The sequence below is a fragment of the Podarcis erhardii genome (genome assembly GCF_964252035.2).
Source record: "Podarcis erhardii genome assembly, chromosome: 8".
Taxonomy (NCBI): domain Eukaryota; kingdom Metazoa; phylum Chordata; class Lepidosauria; order Squamata; family Lacertidae; genus Podarcis; species Podarcis erhardii.
The window spans coordinates 9674919-9687524 of NC_138499.1; the positions used below are offsets into that span (position 1 = coordinate 9674919).

Below are 12606 nucleotides of genomic sequence, written 5' to 3' on the forward strand. Positions count from 1 at the left end.
CCGAGTCAGATCCATGGGGTCATTTAACTCAGTATCTACACTGCTCTTGAGGATTTCAGACCAGAGTCTCTATCTATAGATGAATGGGATTGAAACTTGGGAACTTCTGCCTGCACAACAAATGTTCTACCACTGAGCTACAGCCCTTTCCCATTTTTTAGAGCCTTGTCTTAAAACTAGAAGCTCAGAAACAAGCAGCACTTGCCGGATTTGCGGGATTAGTTTTAATATGAGCACGATGTCAATAGGAAAGCATCACTTCAAACTTTGGCAGGTCCTGGCAACCTATTGTTTATTGCAAGTCCCATCTGCTATTCTCCGCTTCCTAGCTAATGAAGGCCACTTTGCTGGTGATCAAGACATCCATCATGCTTCTCCCATGCACACACAGCCCAACAGCAACATGAAAATATCAAGGTCAGGAAGAAATCATCCAACTGAAAATTGCTATTTTTTAAGCGGGGGGGGGGGGGGAGGGAGGAAGAGAACCAATACTTAGTAAACGGAAGCAATTCCATGTCCACCCCCCCAAAAAAAAACCTTTCTAATGTCAAGACACACCTTTCTTGGTATATATACAAGATGCCTCGAAAGAGCAAAATGTCAAAAGAGCTATTTAGTTGTGCAGTTCAAGTACGTCGGTAATATGTGATATTTAGATGCCCTCTCCACCAAAATGGGGGGGGGGGGAGCTACTGACCAGAAGATGTCAGATTCCCTTTTAATGTAAAGGTGACAGACTACAGAAAAAGATACCAACTTCACAGCTGCACAGTTTGTCAAAGCAATTCATATTCTGAGATGCTATGGGAAAATAGGGTTGGAGTGTTTGGTTCCGCTCCAAAAAAATTGGACAATTCAGAGAGGGAAAAATTCCCAAGGCAGCAGCAGGAACATCCTTCTGGGACCGGGTCCACTGAGGGTGAGACACACTTGAGGGTCACAGGCACACAGTGGCTTCCCTTCCCCCAGGGAATTGGCAATGCAGGGGGGGGGGACCAAGCTCTGGGGACCAAGCTCCACTTGATTCCCACCATGACAAATTCTCCTAAGCAGATGCGAGATCAAAGGCAGGAAAGATGAAAGCACCTGCTCAGGCTAGTAAAGAGGGAAGGTGTGGATCACTGATCTCTCAGCCTATTCGAGTGAGTGAATAACTCACACAGACCCTAGTTTTTTGGGGGCGCGAGGTATCATCACCTGCTGCATGCTTATTGTGTTTCCGTGCACACCAGTTTCTAGAACACAACTCTAATGACCTCTCCCAAACATCATGGCACTGTATTCCCTCCTTTAGCAATTAACCACTGGTGCTTTGGGTGAGGAAAAAGGTTATGTCGCTCCCCCCCAAAAAATCTATTGCATCACATGTTCATTCAACTCCCCAGAGAACTCAACCCCATTTCCTCTAGTGTCGAGGGGAAAAAAAACAGTTTTTTATCCACTGCTACCCACCCCCTAAAGGACTTTCTAGAACATAAGCTTGCCTGCCATGCCCCCTGAGGAATCCTACAAATCTTTTGTTCCTACAGAGCGCTCGTTCACCCTCAATTCCAAAATCCATTCCCTGCCCCAAACCCTGCAAAGACATAATGTTGACCCCAGAAACACAAAATTTCAGCAATAATCATCCAGTTCTTTACCAAGGGCTGCTTCCCCAAAATCAATACCAGAGAGAAGATCACCCCTCATGTAGCACATTTCTAAAATGCCTGTTATGAACAGTTGTCTGTTAAGATCCATCTGGTCAAAGCATGTAATTGAAGTTTCCACACAGAGAACTTTTGTCTAAGAACTCCCAGATGCATTCAAGAACTTCCAGCTCCTTCTGCTAAAAGGCCCTAGTCAACAGGAGGGTGTGCTGCTGTCCCGTAAGGACCCTCAGGATGTGGCCCTCATTTCCCATACTTTTTAAGAAGCCCTCCAGTCCCAGACAATACAGACTCCTTGCACCTGAACGAGGCTGCCTATCACTCAAAACCCAAGCACACCATCTCCGCTTTTGTTTCACACTGGGAGAGCCAGTCACTCAAGCAGCTTTTTACAAAATCCCAAGCCGTTCTAGCACGCTTCCTGCATCCATCTATCTCAAAATTTAACCAAGCCAGCCTTGCCAAATCATACCAGAAGGCTCAGATGGAAGCCCAGGACCACTTTCACCTCCAGCAGTGGCGATCCAGGTGCCTACAGGAAGCTTACAAGGAAGGCTACACCCCCTTGTTGCCATCAGCAGCTGGTGTTTAAAGGCATGCTGCCACTGGATGCCAAGGACTAACAGCCAATATTCTATGCTGCTTAACTGTACAAGCAGGAAGAGCGCAGTTGAAAGCAAGGTGCAGCAAGACCCTGATTCCAAATCTCAATTCTAGTTGGAACTCATTGGGTGCATAGCCACAGTTGCAACCATTCTCTCTCTCTCTCCTTGCAATATAGGGATAAGCAACACAGAGCTACCCTGCAGAGATGCTGCTAGGATTACCGAGAGGACACCCAAGAAAAAGCACTTTTGAGCACCCCGAGGTGCCACGTTAACGCTGGAGAAATGCAAGCTTTCTCACACACACACACACACACTCCGAAAGATGCCATTGCCTTTGCAGCTCATCCAATGCAGACTTACCCAGAAGCCCCTACCTAGTTCACGCTTCGGAGTTGCTTCCAAAGTCTGCGGGCAGCCAGTTTAAAGGGATCTCCTGCACTTGCAAGGAACGAAACCCCAAACACAAAACCAGCACCTTTCCAGGGTGGGCAGCCGTGCCCTGGCACCGCCCCCTACAGTATTTCTCTTACCAAGTGCCTATTGTCTACCTTTCCCATTATTCGCGCAGAGTAATGCAACACAGCAAGAACAAAAACAAATGGTTCAGGGCGTTGCACCAGATTTACATTGCCCCGTCCAGAAAATAAGCTTGCATTTTGTTTTTCCCCGCACCCCAAAAATCAAGACACCCCCACCCCACCCCGTTTTGTTTTGCAAAGCGCCCATTCCCTTCTCTATACAAGTTGCAGGCTTTCTATGTCCGCACCTTGGTTAACCAGTCTCAGCGCGTGGGTGAAGGACGGATCCAGGGAGTCCTTCTCCGCCATCAGCTCCGGCAGGTACTTCTCCTCCATGGCCCGCCCGCCTGCCCGAGGGAAGGTGGGGGGACCCGGGCTCGCCTAACACGCAGGCAGAAGAAAACAGAAAGAGGAGAGGGAGGAAAAGCGGGAAGGAGACAGAGGAAAAGAGAGGAAAAACACGCGCGCACGATCGGCGGTGCAGCAGCAGCCGCGCAGCAAATAAATCCTCGCTTGCAATGCAGCCTCGGCACGGAGAAAAACGGAAACAAAATTAAAAAAAGATATATTAAGGAGCAAGGTAAAGGGAAAGCAGCAAAAATACGACAAAAGGGGGGAATCGCGGAGGAAGCGACACTTGTTACGCCCTCCAAGCCGGGCGCATCCAGGAAAAGCCACACGCGCCTCTGCTTTCCCCACCAAAATCCTGCTTATCCAAACCAGCAGCGCCGCTTCCTTTTCCAGACGCAGCCGCCCGCACCGGCTACGAGCCGCGACTGAGCGTTCCAACGCCGGCGCAGTCCTCTTTAAATAGCCGCGCACGCCACGCCCCCGGCTGTGAGGAAGCCACGCCCCCTGCTCTCCCTTCTCAGGCAACTCGGAACAAGGCGGAGGAGGAGCTTCTCGAGCCCGCCCACCTTTGTTGCCTACTGGGTAGGAGACGCGCTTGTCTACGAAAGAAAGCGTAACTCGCTCTCCGATTGGCTGATTCCCCCCCTCACCCCAACCCCCTGCGTTCGGCTGGAGGACAGCGGGGCGTCTCTTCCTGCTCCTCGCTGGTGTTTTGAGACTCGCGCGCCAAAGTCAACGGCAAAAGGGCGGGAAGGGAGCTTGGGTGCGAGCGTTTCCCGCTGCGGCGATTGGGCGGAGAGAAGCGAGGGGCGGGCATATTGCGGGCGAGGCTGCTGTCATTCATTGAAGCGGCGCGCTCGCGCCAATTGACAGTGGGTGGAGCCGTTCAAAGCCGCCTCAGGGCGCATTAAAGACCTCGCTCGCTCCCTCAATTATTCACAAAATTTATACGCCGCTTCATTGTTATTTTTAAAGCAACCTCAAAGCAGTTTACAGAAAAATAAAACAGTAAAACTGAGGGGAAAGTCCGCAGTCATGTTTTAGGACAAAAATCACGAAAACAGGTTAAAATCACCTCAGCTTTCTAAGCTTTTTCTAAGCAGGAATGTTTTCAGAGCGCCTCCCTTCCTTATTATGGAAAAGCATCCCTGAAGCAAAGATACAAAATAAAGGTCATCAAGTCTATAATAAAATGCCGCTACAATGCATATGGACCATAGCTGCCAACTTTTCCCTTTTCTTGCGAGGAATCCTATTCGGAATAAGGGAATTTCCCTTAAAAAAGGGGAAACGTTGACAGCTATGATATGGACGTACGTTTCGTTCTATTTTAATACTTGTATGCTCCTTTTCCAACATCCAAGCTGAGCTCAGAGTAACTTAGGACAAAAATAAACACTTCCTAATCATATATAGAGACGCGGGTGGCGCTGTGGGTAAAACCTCAGTGCCTGGGACTTGCCGATCGCATGGTCGGCGGTTTGAATCCCTGCGGCGGGGTGAGCTCCCGGCGTTCGGTCCCAGCGCCTGCCCACCTAGCAGTTTGAAAGCACCCCTAAGTGCAAGTAGATAAATAGGTACCGCTTTATAGCGGGAAGGTAAACGGCATTTCCGTGTGCGGCGCTGGTGCCGGTTCGCCGGAGCAGCTTCGTCACGCTGGCCACGTGACCCGAAAATGTCTTCAGACATCTTAAGTGAGATGGGCGCACAACCCTAGAGTCGGACACAAAACACCTTCAAAAACATTGTAATTTGGTTGAATGTTAAGAAGGATGCTAGATTATAAAAAATTGGCCACCACTAAACTAGATTTAAATTTGATGATAAGTGAGACCAAAGAAAATATAAAAATTTTTTGGAAGAAGTGCTAGATTATATTTGAATGAGTTGACATGAGATTGTAAACAAGTTGATAATTTGTTTGGAAAAAATTTTTAACGATGTAAATGGGAGCGGGAGACGTGAGGGAGTCCAAAGAAGTGTTGAAATTGTTGTAAAAGAAGTAAGATTGTTTATTATGTGTGCATTTATATTTAAAAACCTTAATAAATATTTATATAAAAAAAAATAGAGTCGGACACGACTGGCCCATACGTGCAAGGGTACCTTTACCTTTACCTTTAATCATATATATATATATATATACATACACACACACACACACACACACATATATATATATATCACAGTAATGAAGCCATTAGTGCAATAAATTGAAACAGTATAAATCACACTAGCTAGTGACATGCAGTACTATATAAAAGTAAAACCCAGAGAAGAATGATTAAAATCTAAATCAAAAGAATGAATGCAAGCCAATTTAAGCAACAAAACCAAAGTCTTGCTGGACACCTGTTGTATTTAATCAGCTACACATATGAAAAGGGTTAAGATTGCATTAGACCTCATGGTAAAGTCTAATAAGTGCCCTGCCTCAAATTTATTTAGATTAAAAAAAAAAAAAAGCTTTAGAGCAGTAACACAGAAAAGACAGTCAGGCTTGGAAGAAGAAGAAGAAATGACACAAAAGGAAGATGGATTGGAAGGGAAGAGGGAAAAAGGAAACTTAGTTCTAAAAGCCAGCTGACCTGGAAAAGTAAAGGAGACACCAATTTTTTTCTGTCTCTCAGTTGCATCATCCCTTCTCCATATGAGATTCCTATGATAGTAATATAAAAAAATTATTGTTTATATGCCACCCATCTGACTGGGTTTAATGTTATGTGTGAACCAGGTCACTGGCCACTTCAGAGGCAACTTAAATTAGGAAAATGGTGTTCAAGGAAAAGACCAGGTTTCTCGTTCTCTCCCTCATTTCTCACTTCTCTTCTAGATCAACTCTCCAAAAACGGAATATCTTCTTTTCTTTTTTAAAGGGCAGACAATCAGAACACATTTGTTAATTAAGTGATCCTAAGGAGTAGTTTGTCCTGCTTATAAGCAGCAAAAGGAAGCCACTGGAAATAAGATAACTTAAGATAACGTTACCCATACAGGCCACAGTGGGTTCATTTAGGGAAAGGAGAGATACAATTGCAATTAAGAAACAAGAGGCTGCTATTATCAGGTACATAAGTTTACAATGAAATTGAACACTCTGAGTTGGCCAAAATGGACTCTGCTCTCCATTCCTTCCACCAAACCCATCTGGCACTTGATAGATTATGGCACTATTTTTACTTAAGACCTTGGATAACTTTCTCCTTGGCCTTTGTGAGTTCTATCAATGAATCACTGTTTCCTGTGTTCCAAAGAGAGAGAGAAAACTAAAAACAAACGTCTTCGTAAGTAACATTTCTGGAACAGCAATGCAAGTTGTCAACAACATTAAATAAAGTGGTCAGTAAGGGCAGATACAAGCACTATTAAGTTTTACCTGATTTGCACAAATTAACAATTTGCGTGACATATCTACACACTATGGAACAGCTTTAATGCTGGAGAAAAATACTCAAGGAAAAGGCACTGGAAACTTCCACGAGTGCAATGTATTGGGTGTGCAGAAGTCAGTGCTCACAAATGTTTCCATTGCTCCCTGTATGTATATATTTAAATTATTGTTACCATGCTCACGCATGTTAAAGTACTTGGGTGAATGGTTATAAACCAAAAACAGAGCCACTATATTGTATATATGTACTCTGGGTGATCTAACAACAGAGCAAGAAAAAAAATGCATTGTTTATGATAATTCTGACTTTCAAGTATGTTTGAAAAGTAAACACAGCTACTGTACTTGACAATCAGAAAGAAAATACTAGTTCATGAGGTAAAATGCAGGTATGCTTCTAGGAGGAAAAAAAGTTTTGAAGGGCCTATTGGTATGCTTTCACATAGAAAAACCAACCTCCTATTATCTCTTTACCAAAACTAGAACAATCAATAGATTACTGAAAAATGTTTTGCAAAGCTAACTCTAACAAACTCTCATTAAGACCTTTGCAAACATCAGGTCAAGGGTTACTGTGTAAACCAAGTGTTAAGCAAAATTCTGGAACTCTGGGCTCAATCAGCCAGCACCACCAAAGTGAAAACACATTTATATACCCATGAAGCACATAGCTTTTGCACAAAAATGGTTGTGGAAAAGCTGAGATGTCCTAGAGACTTCTGCTGAAATCCTGCTCACCAGTGGCTTCCCTGTATGCTCCATAAAATGTAGCAACAGGTCCCGTTCTCCTCTCTCTCCCATTGACTGTCCCAAAGTAAGTTGCTACAAAACGGTTGGATCCAATCTGAGCCAGGCCCAGCCTCACAATCTGTTTTCAGTGTTAGGACTGAACCATGTTTATTTTTTGATTATTTTAAATAATGTTGTGTGCTATGTGACTGATTGTTCGAACTAGTTAACTATTTTGAGTGTTCTCTATAGAAAAACAGAGTATCTATGCCTTTTAAAATAAAATAAATCATGCAGTGGTAGGAACAGATGGCAAATACATATATTTTTAATCCCTGAATCATACCTAACAAAAATAATTAACACATATACTTTAGCACACTCGGTTCTCTGCAAGTTAGCCATCTTTTGGGGTGCCACACCACACCAAAAAAATAATAATCAAAAATAGCAGTACGAGACGGAAATAATCTTCAGCCAAGGGCACAAGAACAAACACGCCTTGTATAATAACAGCATTGCCATCTGTAATGTCCTTGTTGAACAAACTGAGCTTTAGTCTCAAGTGTGCACAGTGCATGCAACTCAATTAATCTACCCTGAGAAATGGAAAATCAAAGTTCTGAGTGTTTAAAAACAGAATATTGCTATTAACACAGGAAGGAATCCTCAGAACGTGCATATCCTCTTCAACACAAAGGCAGGTGGTGGCTTTTCCTTTAAATCCATGAATCCACCTTTCTAGTAAAGATAAAACTTGCACGCAAAGGTTATTCCTGTCCTTACTGTGCATTAAGTACAGAAGCGGAGGATGGAGTTAAGACTTGATCATTCAATTACTCCACCTTTCCTGACGCACATGCTGGGACTGGAGGATCGAGCAATGCATGCTGTTCCTGGCATGTTCCTCAACTCTCGTGCTTCAGAAAGTGAGGGCAGCAGAATTCAGAACTGACTGACAGAGCTCTACTCCCACAGTGCCAAATCTGTTTGGAACTGCTAAGAAGCATGGTGCCAAAATTTCTGAATTTAGATGAGTCTTACACTCCAATCTCAAAACACCTTCCTTTTGAAGTCCACGTTGGCCCCACACAGAACAAACCTTCAGCGAGAGAATCAGGGCATCTTCAGACTGTCGGCATGTTTAAAGAAGGCATTCATATCAGGCAGGAGATTTAGGTTTGCACAATAAATGTGGATCAAAGCCCTCTGTCACCCTAGCAACAAATTGATTTTAAAGAAGAAACAGCCTGTTTGCAATTTGGAAAGTGATAGGGGAAAGGCATTGACAAGTGTGGAAGGAATAACTAACAGGAAGATGTACGACCACCCAACAAGGAAACTGAGATGACTACAGGATGAATGCTCATATAACCTCCCTGCAAACAAATCAGAACCAATGCTCAGTAATGACCAGATGCAACTAACTTCTGTGTAAGGTTTAACTAAGCAAATCAGAATAAATGTTCAATAAATAGGTCATATGAAGTAGCCTTCTATCCTTTTATTTACATTTATCTGTCCTGTGCTAGGAATAAGGACCACAGAACTCAATGGAGCTTACTCAGGAGTCGTAATCAAGTGTCTACACACACTAACCTAGTTCCTGGGTTCCACCTCCACTTACACACTGAAGAAATGGGCTTGCTTGCTGGCTTCCCCTTCCCCTTCTGAGTTTCCATTTGTTGCAGCTCCTAGGTAGATTGTTATCCTGCATTTGCAGCTCACATTTGTGTTCAGAGTATGATGTTAGATTAATATAGCAATACACTGGAACATTTAACTGATCACATCTTAGTTCCTCCGCCACTTTCAGACTTCTTCATCATTTCTTGCTATAAAAGACATTGATGGTGTTTCTATGGCGCGGATGATGCTATAGCTATCACTGTCTGCTGCTGAGCAGTTATAAATACCTGTCTGCCTGCAAGAAACATGCAGCTTTCCTGACAGTATCCAACGTTGTTTAAATAGGTCAGGCTGAGGGCCTAAATTGTAAAGTGCTCCAGTAAGATTAAGTGGTCCGCTGCAAAGGATAAACACCAAAAGTAATCCATAAGCGGTAAGAAAGCTTATGAAAAGCATGTGTTTTAACATTTATCTGAGGGTTTATCAACAATACACGGGCACAGATATGTTATATGCAGCAATCTTTGGAATAGTAATGCCTTCTGTTGCAAAGTACCTATTTGAAGCTGCAGGATCAGCTGTTCTTGTCCTTTTGCAGTAGCTTTTTGTAGTTTGTGAAAAGCCGTGCAGACGTAGGTTATAGTGAACACGGAGATGACCAGCAAGCTTTCCCTCACCTGCTACCCTCCATATGTTCTGGACTACAGCTCCCTTCAGTGCCCGCCAGCACATAGAATCATAGAATTGTACAGGTCATCTAGTCCCACCCCCTGCAAAGCGGGAATCTTTTGCCCAATGTGGGACTTGAACCCACAACCCTGAGATTAAGAGTCTCCTGCCCTACAGACTGATGGTGGCCGTAAATGAAGGCATAAATTCTAGGCCCTAGCAACGTTGGGGAGCCTTTCTCAGCCTAAGTCAGTGATGGCCAAATTTGGCTCTCCAGCTGTTTTGGGACTACAATTCCCATCATCCGTGACAACTGGTCCTTTTAGCTAAGGTTGGTGGGAGTTGTAGTCCCAAAACAGCTGGAGGGCCAAGTTTGGCCACCACTGGCCTAAGGGCTATATCCCCTTCTGTGTAACTTTGGGGGTGAGGGGGCACATTTCTGTGGTGGGCAGGGCCAGAGGCAATTGAGTAGCAAATGCTGATTTTGTCTGAACACAGTTGGTTTATTTCTACAAACACTCACTCATCCCTCTCTATTCTGCATCTAGGCAAGCAAGAAACATTATCAGTTTCAAAGAAGAAGAAGAAGAAGAGGAGGAGTTTGGATTTGATATCCCGCCTTTCACTCCCTTTAAGGAGTCTCAAAGCGGCTCTCATTCTCCTTTCCCTTCCTCCCCCACAACAAACACTCTGTGGGGTGAGTGGGGCTGAGAGACTTCAAAGAAGTGTGACTGGCCCAAGGTCACCCAGCAGCTGCATGTGGAGGAGCGGAGACACGAACCCGGTTCCCCAGATTACGAGACTACCGCTCTTAACCACTACACCATACTGGCTCTCAAAGGACACATTCCAGCCGGACAAGGGCACTTCAGGAGAGGACAAAGTAGAGATGGTGAGAGGTGTGACTTAGGGAGAGAGAGTGCAGCTGAAGAGGTGTATGGCCTGTGAAAGAGATTTGAAAGGATCATACAGAGAGTACTGTACAGTGGTACCTCGGGTTACATACGCTTCAGCTTACATACACTTCAGGTTACAGACTCCGCTAACCCAGAAATATTACCTCAGGTTAAGAACTTTGCTTCAGGATGAGAACAGAAATCATGCAGTGGTGGCACAGCGGCAGCAAGAGGCCCCATTAGCTAAAGTGGTGCTTCATTTTTATTTATTTTTTAAATGATATTTATTAAGTTTTACAAAAGGTAAAAAGACAACAAACAACAAACATCAAAAATACAAACAACATCAAAAATCATAAAGAGAAAAAAAAAAACATAAAAAAGATTCAACCTAGTAATAAAAAATTAAAAAGAAAACTCTGGTTCATTTTAATAGTCTTCAAAACCTTATTTTCCTTACTTCCTCCCACCTTCCCTTCTTGTATTCCACTTTAAAAGTTTTTTCAGCAAGCTCATTCATATTCATTTTCATCCTTTATCTTTCCCTTTGTACTCTTACTTATCTTAATCGCTAGAACCCCATCATTTCATTTACACTGCCCTTAGCACTCATAGATTTTACAATAATTTTGTAGATAAACTTTAAACTTCTTCCAATCTTCTTCCACCAACTCTTCTCCGTGATCTCGGATTCTGCCGGTCATTTCTGCCAGTTCCATATAGTCTATTACTTGTATCTGCCACTCTTCCAAGGTGGGTAGATCTTGTGTCTTCCAGTGTTTTGCGATGAGTATTCTTGCTGCTGCTGTAGCATACATAAAAAAAGTTCTATCCTTCTTTGACACCAATTGGCCAACCATACCCAGAAGAAAGGCCTCTGGTTTCTTCAGAAAAGTATATTTAAATACTTTTTTCATTTCATTATATATCATTTCCCAGAAAGCCTTAATCCTCGGGCAGCCCACCAAAGGTGAAAGAAAGTTCCTTCCGTTTCTTTACATTTCCAACATTTGTTAGCAGGCAGATGATAGATTTTTGCTAGCTTGACTGGGGTCATGTACCACCTGTAAATCATTTTCATAATATTCTCTCTTATGGCACTAAAGTGGTGCTTCAGGTTAAGAACAGTTTCAGGTTAAAAACAGACCTCCAGAACGAATTAAGTTCTTAAATCGAGGTACCACTGTATAGCCACATTCCCTCCCCCTGCCCATGCCTAAGATCCCCACATTCCTGCCCTGGACTCCAGGGCAAGCACTTTACCAAAGGTGGTACCTGGGCTTCCTAACACTCTCCACCTGCCCCTTTGCTGGAATGGCTGCTGGAGAAGGCATTCCACCAGTGCCCCAGCACCAAGCTTCCCATTGTGTTTTCTCGGCATAATTTAAAAACTGCTGGTTTTGAGTTATAACAAGAGATGCTTAAGGAATTGGGTATCTGTGAATTCCAACGTGAAATGGATTGATGCACACCTCTTGGGCCAATGTGTAAACTGGAACATAAGACGATAGCTCAGTTGGTTGGAGCGTGGTGCTGATGATATTGCCAAAGTTGCAGGTTCAATCCCCATATGGGACAGCTGCATATTCCTGCATTGCAGGGGGTTGGACTGGATGATCCTCAGGGTCCCTTCCAAATCTACAGTTCAATGATTCTAAGAGTGTGCTGGATCAGGCCAATGGTCCACCAGCATCCTGGCCTCACAGTGGGCTGCCCAAACTCTTCTGGGAAACCCTCCAGCAGGACCTCTCCTGCAGTTTCCAGCAACTAGCACAAAGCATTACTTTGAAGGCAGAACATAGTCACCATGACTAGGAGCCATTGATAGCCTTTTCCTGCATGAATGAAGCCTCTGTTGTCATGGTCTGAGCAGCAGTCAGGACATAAATGCCACATGGAGTTTGACCCTCAGGGATATGGTGCTCCTGGAGGTTCCAATTAACTATCATGGTTAGCGGTTGCTGACAAACCTATCCTGAACACGAATTTGTCTAACCCATTTTTTTTAAAGAAGATTGCTGCTTGTCACCACAGCACCTTGTAACAAATCCCACATATTAAGTATTCACTGTGTGCTTCCTTTTACCTGTTTTGTACTTATTGCCAATCAATTTTACTGGGTACAGGCAGCCTCAAAGGCTTCTCTACATTATTTATGACTTG

At 43.9% G+C, this 12606-nt stretch overlaps 1 protein-coding gene across 2 annotated transcripts in view; it reads right to left on the reverse strand.

Moving 5' to 3' along the window:
- The window catches only part of KHDRBS3 (KH RNA binding domain containing, signal transduction associated 3), a 112641-nt gene extending 109081 nt beyond the window's left edge, over positions 1-3560 (reverse strand). For both annotated transcript variants that reach the window (XR_014159562.1, XM_081874599.1), the window contains exon 1: positions 3027-3560. Coding sequence is in view for 1 of the 2 variants with exons in the window: in XM_081874599.1 (XP_081730725.1) it covers positions 3027-3114 (88 nt within the window). In the remaining variant the exon portion in view is untranslated. The remainder of the gene's footprint in view (positions 1-3026) is intronic.
- Between the last annotated feature and the right edge of the window lie 9046 nt (positions 3561-12606).